This window comes from Linepithema humile, chromosome 6 (assembly GCF_040581485.1).
Source record: "Linepithema humile isolate Giens D197 chromosome 6, Lhum_UNIL_v1.0, whole genome shotgun sequence".
NCBI lineage: Eukaryota > Metazoa > Arthropoda > Insecta > Hymenoptera > Formicidae > Linepithema > Linepithema humile.
This window is the reverse complement of record NC_090133.1, coordinates 12,799,242-12,813,302: the sequence shown is the minus strand read 5'-3', so window position 1 is coordinate 12,813,302 and position 14,061 is coordinate 12,799,242. Positions and strand designations below refer to the sequence as shown.

Sequence of the window (14,061 nt, the reverse complement as noted above, 5' to 3'; positions counted from 1 at the left end):
AATACACCTGATGCTGTTGACGGGTTTTTCCTCCAAATAGGAAATAGATTACGGGCACTGCCACAACGAGAAAGGACAAAATTCGAAATAAAAATACTAACGGACCTTTATGAATTGGAAAATTCTTTATCATTTCATTAAATTTGTGCTTTTCATTTTCATATATTTTATTTTAATATATTTTACTTTAATATAATATTAGTTTTATACACGTTAAAGTAATGTAAAGTTTAATATGTTACAAAATAATAAAGTTTTATATGCTTCTAAATAGCTGTATTGAGAATTTTTAATTATTTTTAAAGATTTAAGTAAATTATATTTTGTTTTTAATATATTTATTAATTATCATTTCTGTACAATTAAAAATTGTTGTTTATAGCTTTTTCCCATTGATAAGGTAATGCGCCATTTCCATTAAAAAATGAAGTATATGCGTGTCGAACTTCGATTCCACTTTGAGATGTTCTTCCTCTACAGATTGGCAATGAGCGTAGCCCTCTTGAATTCATTGTTGGATTGAAGTCGCCTTTATTAATATTCACATACCTACATGGTAATTGCAATTGTTCTTCATTGTTAATAATAAAATTATGCAACACTACTGTTGCTTGCACAATTTTCTTTGCATTAGCAATACTTGATATTATCGGCTTTCTGTAGATTCTCCATCTCTCTGCCAATATTCCAAAAGCACTTTCTACCACTCTCCTTGCTCTACTAAGCCTGTAGTTAAATACTTTTTTTGACAAGTCCAATCTGTCATTTCGTGGGTACGGCCTCATTATAAAGTTTGTCAATGGAAAGGCTTCATCTGCTAGCAGCACATAAGGGAGAACTTATCCATCAACTTCAATTGGCTTCAGATTTGGCAGCTTTAATGAACCACTTGCGATGTAATTTCTAATAAGACTGTTCCGAAAAACTCCTCCATCGCTCTGTCTGCCTTCGCCTCCGAAGTCGACAACAATAAAGCGATATTTGGCGTCGCTAATTGCTAGAAGATTAATACTATGATTTCCTTTGTAATTGAAATATGTCGAGCCGGAATTCGGTGGAGCCTGTAATAAGATACATTTATCAGCAATATTAGTATTTGATTAGTTTTTATTTTTAATATTGTATTTTATCATATATACCTGTAAAGTTACATGTTTTCCATCCATGGCTCCTATACAATTTGGAAAATTCCAGAACCTTTCAAAATCATCAACAACATTTTGCCAGTTCTCTTTATTATTTGTTATAAAAGCAGTATCTTTCAAACATTGCCAACTAGCTTCGCAAGTTTCTGACACTATTTTACAGATGGTATTGTGTCCAACACGAAAAGCATATGATAAGGATCGCATACTATCTCCAGATGCCAAGAACCTGATGGTAATGTGTAGCCTTGTTTCAGGTGGAATAGCTTCTCGAACTGCAGATTGTTTAGTAATTGAAGGTCCGACTAATTGTAATAATTTCTCAAAAAGTATCGGTTCCATTCGGAAATAATTAACGAATTTTTCATGATCATGTTGTTCTAATTCATTAACGAGATTATTGCTCGCTCCTTGTGCTAAACGTCGTTCAATAGAAAATATTGGTCTGACCCAATATTTCCGTTTTCTTTTATTCATAACTTTTCTCTCGCTTTTCAATGTTAAATAATAAAGCGCATAAAGTTTAATAATTTTACGATATATTTCCTGCCTGATAAAAACATCGTAATTTCGCTTTAAACGCTTTATTAATAAAACAATTAAAAAGAATATTGTTTTTGATTTCATTCTGCACCTAAAAGTCAAATGTTATATTTACTTATACTAAATAACTTAATAAATTAAATAAAATTTACTTTACGTATACATACTATAGATATTCTTCGATTCTTCGGTCTGTTTTTTGTTTCTCCTATGGTCCCATAAAGCGGAATTCGCGTAAGCGGATCAGTGGTTCACCAATCACAAGACTGTTTAGATAGAAAAAATAACAAAATTCGTTTCGTGATTGAGCATCCGCTTGATTCGCTTACGCGAGTTCCGCTTCATGGGACCGTAGGAACGACACGTTCACGTACTGAAAGCAGCGGAACATCCGTGATTGGTCAGATTTTCGATACGCGCAATCCGCGATACTCCTGATACGCTCCATGGGACTCCACCCTAAGATTGAGTCGTAGCGGTTAGTACTTAGAACATATAATACTGGAAAGAGCATAGTTTCGTGAAAGTGTCGGCGAGTAGATTGACAGAGATAGATAGATGATGATCCTAGTTTGTAATGCGCATGACCAAAGAGGAAAGCGCGCGCAAACGAATTATAGCGCAAAACGGTATACATAAAGGCTAATAAAAATTATGATAAGGACCAATTTATGATAAGAAAAATATTGAAGTGACAATTGACAAATTATAATTTGTATCAACTGAATAAAAATGCATTCAAGTGTGAATGATAATTTGTATATTTATTTATTGATTATCGAACAATATAAGTTTCGTATATTTCTTCCTGATATAATTATCTTTTTCGCAAATTTGTTTATTCGTGTGATAGATTCGAATCTTTAAATATTGTTTAATAACTAATATAATCATTTCTGTTCTGTGATTAAAAAACAGATCTTGTTTTGAGATGTGATCAAAAAGTTCTCTGGCAGTAAATACGGATGTATTAACTAATGTGAAAATTTTATTGCGGAATTGTGTCATATTGATGCTTTGCAACTTATTTTCTATTGTTCTATAATGTAACTCGCATGTGTGACAAATTGACTGGACATCTTTCGATGCAATTGTTAACTTACTTCTATTTTTAATAATGCTTAATAGTGATGAATCTTCGGAACCGGAAAGAAAACTTACAAAAATAACATTCTATTAATTGTGCAACCGACTTACTGACAAAGCCACTAATATATTTACATGTGTCCTCTACGAACGGTGATAGTCGCCAGACAGTTGTTAAATGGTCATGATCTAGGGGTGGATTGCCATTTCCAGATTCTATAATAGAATCTGGAAAACATTTTTTATTACAGCTCCCCACGTGCAAAATTTCAATACCTTCGAAATTCATGCAATTCCCTGTTTCTGAACCAGATATTTCATGCCTAATGATAAGCCGGCGGTAAGCATTGCAAAATTGATATGCACTGGGATTGTTGTTAGAACCACCGCGACTGCGCAAAGCACTAAAAAAATACTTCTAAATGATCTTGGCTTAGTTTGTAAGTTAATAAATATTTAAACTTGCCATTGCACTTTTTAAATAACAATTTAAATAATTCGATAGCATTTTGTAAGCAAATTATGAACCCAAGAAACCCTGTTTTTCTCTCTGAATGAATAACTTTTCGTCCATTATCAGTGTTAAACCTTGTATGTATGTAACAAATTCATTAACGTGTTCAGTGACAGCATCTATATTTGCCATACTTATTTTTTGGCCAAAAGAACTGTTACTGAAAATATTTTGTGTGTTTAAAATATCGAAACAATTATTAATCGTCTTACAAAAAACTGCAGTGTGATTTGCACTTGAAAATTCTTCGATATTTTTCTTTTCACAATATATTAAAGAATCTGCCACACTGCAACTTAACAATTGTGCAGCTAACATTCATCTTTTCCGCTTGCCAGTTTAAATGTCTTTGTTAATTTATTGCCACATCTCAACCTTCACGTTTTTATACTTTGCAAAGCAATGTCAGGAATTGCCATTTTATTTTTGCTCCTTCTGCGGTAATTAAAATTTGCTTCGTACCGAAACAATTTCTACTTAATTTAAGCATGTGGCACGCATCCCAGAAAACAAAAACCTATAAAAAATTTTGAAATTTCTGTTGCTAGTAAGTAGTTATACTATGATGATTCTAACCCATGGGGCAATGAGGGGGTGCGCGGGTAAAGAGGGGAAGAGGGGTATCGGATAACAGTGGAGGGGGTAATGACGTCTTTGTTTTTGGAGAAGAGGGGGTAAATGTGGAGTGGTAGGGGTATCAGATTACAATAATTCCCGGAAGATAAGGATTGTTAATACAAATCGCGAGATAAGGATTCCCGGAAAAGATAAGGATTGTTTATTGGAAAGAGAACTGTTTACATCCTTTGGTTTTTTTTTCTACGCATCAAAGTAGAGCGCCATGTTGTCGGAATCATTATGTTTATAGTATGTAGGTTCGTGCAGGTTTACGGATTGCGTCATCGCTGTATTTTAGAACAAAAGCCCATAGCAACAGGCAGCCAAGTCAGCATTTTCAGCGCCATGTTGTCAGATTTCAATTTTGTATACAACAAGTGGGTATATAAAACAAGTGAAAAAGAATAGGAACCATCAGTCGTTCGAAATCATTGAGAAAATTACTAGTTCGCTGTGACGTTTACTAGCAACGATGTTTTGCACCATGTCAACCGTGAATAATCAGATCAACGAACAGCAAAGTGCGAAGAAGCTGCAATTATCCAACGAGTATGTTGTTTCTTTAGCCACATCTTTAAACTTAATTGTTATACTTTTAAACTAACAATTTATTTTTTCACAGAAAACAAAAAAGTAATATGTCAAAGATGGAAAAAGAATCATCTAGGATCTTGGTTAGAAGATACTATTTGACGAAGACTGGGTACAAGTATCTCGACATCGGAATCAACGTCTCAACGTCGAGCTGTGTGGAAATCGCTCTCGGTGACAATCATGGTAAGGAGCTACGTCTATCATACGGCGTATGGAAAGAACTCATGAATCAACGGAGCATCATCGCCAGCTTCTTTAAGAATGATGCGGACGAAGCATCGTCTCAGACCGTTGGACACTGCACGTTAAGTTTTGGAAAAATGAACAACCTAAAAGTAATGCGCCTGGCAACATCAGCATTATGTTTAATCATGTCAAACCGAACCGTGTGTAACATGTTTGCACTTGAATATTGCGTAGACTGTATCAATCATTCGTTGAACAACATCACCGGTACGGTTGATGTCAAGTTCGCACACTTTTCAAAAATTGCAAGGAATGCGAAGGACCCCGATCACGTGGCGATTCGCAAAAGCGATTTATTCGATAAGAATAATATAATTGATTGTGAACTGGTGACTCAGGTCTTTGCGGAGTTGTAACAATACATATTAATAAATATTATTTCAACTGTAATTAAAATTTTTTATTTTTTTTCCGTGCCATCTTATCCGCTATACCGACTTATCCTACAACGCGCGCATCAAAGTAGAGTGCATGTTGCTAGATACGTCATCATGTTTGGAGGAGAGGGGGTAAATGTGGAGTGGTAGGGGTATCAGATTACAATAATTCCCGGAAGAGATAAGATAAGGATTGTTAATACAAACATGAGCCATTGTTATGCTTATAGTTAGTGTCGTGTGCAACAAACGGGTATATAAAGCGAGTGAGAAAAATATGAATCTTCAAAATCATTCGCAATGGAGAAGGAGCGCGATCTTACCGTACGAGCAGCGAATATCAAAACGACGGGAGAGTTCCTTCCATGGGACTACGAGTGCAATGAGTACCTCGATTCTCTCAAGGAACAATGTCGCAAGAGACAACGCACCGGAGTAGTCAACTCTCTGGTGGCGCAAATTGCGCGTCTGGAGGGTGTGAGGGACACCCTGCACGAGCGCTTTGTGCCCGTCGGTGCCGGATACGGTGGATACGAGAAGAAGGGCTACACGTGGAAGGAGATCGAGACGGCGTTTAGGAACCGTGTGCTGACGGGTGTGGTTGTCAATCGCGAATACATCGATCCTCGTGAATTTTTTGAAAATGTAAAAAATACGGTTATCGAGCGGATCCAGGGCGTCATGGCGGAACACAACAGCGTCAAGATTAACACCGCGTTCAACGGGGAATTCGTCGCGGGCGACAAGACTGCCGTGAAGACCATCGCCACCAAAAATTGCGAGTTGTTTCCCACATCCGATCTCAACGAGTGGTACACGCGGCACGTGGAGGATGATATTCTGGCGGCTTTGGAGGAGTTTCAGGAACGCGATAGCGGATGGGCGTTGTCGCGTATCCTGAATCTCACCGTCAATGTGAACAAGTTCAATCCTCTGCACGTGGGATGCCACATCGAGTTACCGTGGCAAATTATGCTAAAAAGGGCTGAGGTCAACGTGCAATCGACGGACAATGCATGTTTCGCGTGGGCGGTGGTAGCAGCTTTACATCCGGCGGAAAAGTACCCGGAAAGAGTATCGCAGTACCCGCACTATTCAACGATGTTGAATCTGTGCGGCATCGAGTTCCCCGTGACGCTGCCACAAATATCAAAGTTCGAGAAACTAAACGCCATCTCCGTCAACGTCTTCACCACCGAAGACTCAAAAATCGTCCCTCTGCGGCTCGCCGACGACAAAAAGGAGAAGCACGTCAACCTGCTCTACGTGCGTAAAAACAACGATGCACACTTTGTGTGCATCAAAAACTTGTCGCGGTTGGTGAGCTCGCAATTGAGCAAGCACGCAAATAAAAAGTACATTTGCGATCGGTGAGTGTAAAAACATATTTATAGAATAATTCGAAACTTTATTCACAGTATTAATCATACAAATTATTACAGGTGTCTACACTACTTTTATACACAGGAGAAATTATCGGCGCACAGCATCGACTGCGGCAAGATAAACGATTGCGCCGTCGTTCTCCCCAGCGAGGACAAAAAGTGGTTGACGTTTCACCACTATAGTTGGAAGGAGCGGCTCACGTTCGTAGTGTACGCCGATCTCGAATGTACGCTCGAGAAAAAGGAGAATCAGGACGGTATTACTTACGCCTACCAACATCACAGAGCCTTTAGCGTAGGATTTTATGTAAGTTGCACGTACGATAATTCTTTATTTAGTTTTAAGTCGTATCGCGGTGAGGATTGCGTGACGTGGTTCGTCAACGAACTTCACGATTTGGCGCGCCGTGTGAAAGCGATCTTCACCACCGTCGTCCCCATGGCGGATCATACGCGGGAGGAATCGGAAAAATTCCGTAGCACCGCGACGTGCCACGTGTGCGAGAAACCGTTTACACCGGACGATACGCGGGTGCGCGATCATTGTCATCTCACCGGGCGTTACCGCGGTGCCGCGCACTCGTCGTGCAATCTAAATTACAAAGACTCCCACGTTATCCCGATGATATTTCACAATTTATCCGGTTACGACGCGCATTTCATTATTAAAGACGTTGCCAATGCCTTTGAAGGCAACGTCGAATTGTTACCGCTGACGAAAGAGCGATACATTTCTTTTACAAAAAATGTTAAAGATACCATGGATCAAAAATCAAAATTGTGTATAAAATTACGGTTTATTGATTCGTTTAAATTTCTCAGTACAAGTCTCGACAAATTGGCATCATATTTAACTGTAGATGAATTAAAAATTTCACGATCGGAATTCAATCATTTATCCGCGGAACATTTCAATTTGCTTACTCGGAAAGGTGTGTTTCCCTACGAGTACGTCGACAGCGTCGACAAGCTCCGGGACACAAGCCTGCCATCGCGCGAATCGTTTTACAAGCTCGCTCACCGGAGAAACGGTATCCGAGAGCGATTACGCGCACGCGACAAACGTCTGGCAAACATTTTCAATCGAAGATCTAGGTCAATACAGCGATTTGTATCTAAAAACTGATGTTCTTTTGTTGGCGGATATTTTTCAAAATTTTCGAAACATGTCTATAAAGAGTTACGGTTTAGATCCCGCTCATTACTACACTCTACCGGGATACACGTGGGACGCTATGATGAAGTACACGCGTGTAAAATTCGAGTTGCTCACGGACATCGATATGGTACTGTTTGTCGAGCGCGGTATACGCGGCGGTCTCAGCCAATGCTCCAACCGATACGCCGCCGCCAACAACAAATACATGCCATCCTACGACCCATCGGAATCGTCGTCGTACCTAATGTACTATGATGTAAACAACTTGTACGGGTGGGCAATGTGTCAACCGTTGCCCTACGCCAAATTTCGATGGGTCGATGATGTCAAAAACTTTAACGTAATGTCCGTTGCATCCGATTCGACTACCGGTTATGTGCTGGAAGTCGATCTCGAGTATCCGGTGAATCTTCACGACGCGCACACTGACCTGCCGTTCTGCTCGACGCGCGATAAGCCGCCCGGCAAGCGGGAGATCAAGTTACTCGCCACGCTGTGCGATAAGCAGCGTTATGTCATCCACTACCGTAATCTGCAGCAATGCGTGCGACACGGCCTGCGAAATGCAAAGATTCACCGCGTACTGCAATTCGCGCAATCTCCGTGGCTCCGCGGATACATAGAACTGAATACACAGTTTCGGACACGGGCGAAAAATGATTTCGAAAAAAATTTGTACAAATTGATGAACAACGCGGTTTTCGGCAAAACCATGGAGAATGTGCGAAATCACACGGATGTCCGGCTCGTTACTCAGTGGGATGGTCGGTGCGGAGCGGAGGCTATGATCGCGAAACCGAATTTCCACAGCCGAAGCGTGTTCTCGGAGGATCTAGTTGCCGTAGAGTTGCGAAAACTCGAAGTGAAATTCGACAAGCCGATTTACGAGGGTATGTGCATCCTCGACATATCCAAGACCTGCTTGTACGAGTTTCACTACGAGTACATGGCGCCTCTCTACCGCGACAATTGCAAAATTATGTATACCGATACCGACAGTCTGATATACTTTCTGCACTGCGAGGACGCGTATCGGGATATGAAACGCGATATATCCAAATTCGACACGAGCGACTACTCCGAGGACAACGCTTACGGTATGCCGCGCGCCAACAAGAAAGTACCCGGTCTGATGAAAGACGAGAACAACGGCGCGATCATGACGGAATTTGTCGGAATGAGAGCGAAGATGTACGCGTTGAGAGTCACCGGACAAAAAGATGTCAAAAAAGTTAAAGGCGTTAAGAAAAACGTAGTCGTGAGAACGATAACGTTCGACGATTACACTCGGTGTCTCAACGACGAAATCGAGCTGACGCGGCGTCAATCGTGCATCCGCTCAAAGTTGCACGAGGTGTACACCGTGTCGGAGTTGAAGCTCGCGCTCAGTCCGTACGACGATAAGCGGCACGTCGTATCCGGTTCCACCGACACTCTACCGTGGGGACATTACAAGATACAATTGTAGTATTATTATGTTGTATATAGTTTATACATTATATTATTTATATTGTTTATACACTAGTGTTAATATTTATGTATAGTTTTGTAACGATGCAGCCCGCTGCATCGTTACGGCTACGGACCGTCCACCGTCCGTAGCCCACCAAGGGCGCATCGAGCGCCGATAAGCTTTTTGTCAAAAACAGCGGCGGTCAACCGCCGAAAATCCCCCACACTTGACCGTTCCGAAATTCCGTTTTGTGGGGGACTCGCCGCCGAAACCGCCGATGCTTGCCGATTCGAAACCATTCGGCCGCCAGCCGGGTATAAAAGAGGCCCGGCTGAACGTCTTCTCACCAGACTCCGTTCGCTGATCGACAGCGAACAACCCTGCTACGAGCGTCCTCGTAGTCCCGACCGAGCATACTCGGACTCTATACCTGTGCCAGCACACGAGTATCCTCGTGTACCGCCGAGCGTCCTCGGTATTCTTTGATTCCAGGATACGAATATATTTGTATACCCGCCAAGCGTACTTGGTTCCTCTAGGCCACCGAACTTTGTATTGCGGGCATTTCCGCATACCTAGCCAGGTCGCTGTTCTAAATTCCGTCTTTGTACGAGCGTCCTCGTACTCCCGCCGAACGTAATCGGCAGCCTAAGTCCTCATACCGCGTTTATTCGCCGGGATTTTATAATTGTAATCCGTCCGGCAGGCAAAACCGCGTCGACCAATCCGCGCCGCCGAATAGTCCGCATCGATCTACGATCGAACAGACTCGCGATACTACGAACGCACTCACCGACAAGCGCTCCGTCTTGTACCAACCATTGCGACACGATCGCCCGCGCTTGCGCTCTCACCGACCGCACCAAGACGCCTCACGTCACACTAAATAATTATTTCGCCGCCGTTCAAATAATTATTTCATTATTGCCAATACTTCGCATTTATTTTCACGTTGCTTTCGCTTTTATTTTGCGCCGCTTTAAAATAATTATTTTACCGTTGCTCAAATAATTATTTCGCTATTGCCGATACTTCGCGTTTATTCTCACGTTACTTTCGCATTTATTTTACGCCGCCTTACATAATTATTTCACAACCGCCGCTCAAATAATTATTTTACCAGTAACGATACTTCGCATTTATCTTCACGCTACTTTGTATTCATTCCACGCCGCTTTAAAGAACTATTTCGCTATCACTTGTTAATTATTTCACCGATATTTGGCTATTTTGTATGCTATTTCAAATTCATCTTGCACACGCTTCGCATGTATGCACGAGCATTGAAGCAGATCATTCGAGACAAACCATATCTACATCTTTCTGAATAAACACTATTTTGTTACATTTATTATAAACGAGCATTTGGTTTATTTGACACACCCCCAATCGACCGAACCTGGATTCCGGCGAGCTACTCCGCGTCCGCCGAAGCTCACACGGTTTCAGTTTAATATTTTATGTATTATTATCGTTGTTAGTTTTAAATGTATATATTGTAGTAATAAAGAACACCATTGTATATATATGTATAATTGTTTATTGTACAATAAATATAGTTTATTACAATACATCGTCTTTATTTATCCAAGAGTTGTGCGAATTGTCGAATCCCAACCACTTTACAAACACCTTGTCGTCCTTTCGGCGCAACACCTTCTCCACGAGATAAGCGTCGGGTTGTGCGGTCTTGAGCAATTCGTGCTCGTAAAAGTTTCCCGCGACCGGATCTCCGCGATAATCTTTAATCAGATACGTCACAGGATTGGTACGTTGCACCGTGGCGATCTTAAACACCTCCGTCGACCAATTCGGCGTGTATCCTTTCTCGAATACAGTTTTGAATTTGCTCACGCGCACCGAATCACCCACCCTGAATTTCGCCGGCGCGGCAATTTTTATATTACCGTACACGGTGCTCAAGAGTCCCTTTGCGATCTCGGGAGTGACATCGATCGGGCGCATACCGATCGTACGATGTTTACAACCGTTGTATTCCGAGACCAATCGCGGTAAATCGTCGATCCACCAGTACGATCCCGTGAGCGTGAAAAACTTCCACATTTCGTTCTTCAACGTGCGATTGAATCGTTCCACCACCGAAGCCTTCATAACCGAGTATGTCGAATAATGATTGATGCCGTGTTTCTTGACAAGATTTTGGAAATCTCTGTTGTAAAATTCTTTTCCATGGTCAGTCTGCAAATTTTTCGGAATTCTCTCCCTAAATATCGCGGAAAATGCTTTGGACGTTTCGATTCCACCTTTGGTCTTTAAGGGCATAGCCCACGCGTACTTGCTCAACACATCGATAACGGTTAGAATGTAGTTGCAGCCGCCGTTGGATCGCGAGTACAGTCTCATCTCGACAATGTCAGCCTGCCACAAATCGTCGTATCCTTTCACGACGACTGGCCTACGCGTAAAGTTTCATCTCGCCGGTGCGTGGAGCTCGTCCACGAGCGATCTCCTCTCCAGGCTCACCGCTTCCTTCTCGCTCATTGCGATTCGTTTTGCTTCTTCTTCATCGCCTCATCGTAGTATTCGATGAAATTTTTTCTCACAGCTCTACGAAGATTGTGAATCTCTCGCTCGACAAGACTCTTCGTCTCTCGCTCGCGATCGACGAGTTTTCCATCGAGTCGCGCTACACTCTCGTCGAGGAAACCTCTCAGATCGTGAATCTGTCGTTCCAACGCCACGTATCTGGTCTCGATGTAATCGTCGTGGTCTCTCTTCCAGGTCCGCTCGGTATTCTCCGAATCTTCGAGTCTCGAAAGTACTTCTCGCTTAAAATTTTCACAGAGCATACGATTTCGATTCTCACGATCGCTCATAAGCTTGAGGTGATGATCCAGATGCAGCTTGTTGACGGCGTCGGTGTCTGCTTCAGGGTCGGCGAAATGTCTGATCACGCGCGACTTGGCGTTGAAAACCTCACCATCCTTGCAGAGACAATTCTCGCGCACGTAATTCTTCGAGACTCCGCCGCTCTGTCTCGTCACCCTGGCGCTTCCTCCTCCTAGCTGTAGTCCGAAATTGTTGATAGACATTCCTGTAGCATCACACGAGCAATACTGGCGATAGTTGAAAAGCTGTGATCAATTTATAATCAGACCAGCTTCGCGCAGTTCCTCGATAATCGAGAGAAACTCGTTGTCGTGCGCGTTGTTTCCCGCCTGACGGGAGGCGTCCAGCAATCAAAGGCGATCCACCAATTCGTTCGGATCATCCCAGTGCACGTAATCGACCGCGTTGTCGGTCACAGTCATGGTCTGTGGTACGTTACACTTGGGTAACGTGCGACCCACACCTCTCCTGTCAAGATGTGCAACACCTCCACCTTTCTTAGATATCAGAGGTGTGATGATATGTTTGTATTTGTATCCTTTGTTTCCCAAAACAGGTAAATGCGCGTTATGACCGCGTCTGTGAGCGTTAGTAGCGAGTAGTATGCTCTTGTACTTTTGTTTGTCATCCTCCGTACACAGCGTATCGTCGGGAAGTCTTTTGAATATTAATTCAAACAGGCCGGGTGTGCCAGCGTATTTCACACCGTCCACGATCACATTGTCGTCTCTATCAATGTCGAAGACCTTGTCTCCGAGAAACGTTCCCGCATCGTTGAAGTATACACCGTACACGTTGTCGATCCCTCTCTTCTTGTCACCGCTCAAGAGCTCCCCGATGTACTCTTGACCCAGCGGACCCATTTGGCCGTACAGAGCTTCCCGACCATCGGACGTTTGCATCGTCTGTCTCACAGATGTTACGAAAGACGGGTCCGTGGTTTCGAACACGTTTTTGGTCGGTAAATATGTCGGCGCTTCAAACACCAATTTTTGCGGCTGGAACGGAGTCGAGGCTTGTATCGGTGGCGTCAATGGGGTCTGTATCGGTGTCGTCAACGAGGTACGCTTGATTTTCTTCTTCTCAGAGCTTGTCCGCTTTCGTTTGATGTCCGGTTCGTTTTTAATCTCGAGATCGTCAACCGAATCATCGTCACCCTTGATGTTCTCGACGATTCGTTTCAACGGCTCTACGATCGGTTTCAACCGTTTCTCCAATTGCACCTCTTGCTCCACTCTACCCGTCTTCAACGTCCGATGCTTCTTGCGAATCGACTCGCTCGTACGAGCGATTTCCTTCGCGATCTTCTCCCTCTCGTCGATATCTTTCGTGTCGAGCGTCATCGTCAACGTCTCGAGAACAACTAACCATTCCGCGGTACCGCAAACTCGTTAAAACCACGTCTGTAACGTCCATCGTTAATTGCACTATCCTTGTCTATCACTAAAAATCCGTACTTGTGCTGCCAACATGCGTGACACAATGTACCGAAATCTTCGTACGTCATGTCCGTATTCACATGATCGTTGTAGACGTGCTTAAGGTTTGTTCCATCCTGCTTGAATATTACGAGTAAATTCGCGTTGTCGCGCACGAGATGTTTCGGTATTTTTGCATACGTTTGGCATAGATAAAAACAATCGACCTTCGAATGTCGCCCCATAGCAAAATACTCGCGTATCGCATTCTGCTTGTCGCACGCTATATCGTCGAAGACGAATACGGAATTCGGTAACGCCTCGCTGTGCGGTACAATTGTGTTGTTGTCCGAGAATGTAAAGTAGCCGATTTCATCGATCGATCCGAGCAATCTTTCGAGATATCGATACTTTGGTTGATTCAACGATTTCGAGTACACGTACACGTTTTCGAAACGTACACCATTCGGACTTTCCAGCAGACTAATCATTACATTGATTTTACCGCAATTCGAGGGACCGCAAATGATACCGCGTATCGTGTTTGGCAGCATTTTACCGTGTCTGCACGCCTTCTCACAAACCCCTTGCGTCTTATCATCCATGTTTTTCACACGGATCGTGTACGGTGTTGTACAAATTTCATTTTTTTTTACCAGACTCTTTCTCATCC

General features: G+C 42.6%; 1 protein-coding gene and 1 pseudogene across 1 annotated transcript; one reads left to right on the top strand and one right to left on the bottom strand.

The window, feature by feature from the left end:
* Window positions 1-257: 257 nt before the first annotated feature.
* Window positions 258-1,166, bottom strand: LOC105669063 (uncharacterized; annotated as a pseudogene).
* Window positions 1,167-8,428: 7,262 nt separating this feature from the next.
* On the top strand, window positions 8,429-9,809 carry LOC137000787 (uncharacterized). Its single transcript, XM_067358265.1, has one exon. It carries the CDS (start codon window positions 8,452-8,454, stop codon window positions 9,133-9,135), a length of 684 nt encoding a protein of 227 aa, XP_067214366.1. The 5' UTR covers window positions 8,429-8,451; the 3' UTR covers window positions 9,136-9,809.
* Window positions 9,810-14,061: the final 4,252 nt, after the last annotated feature.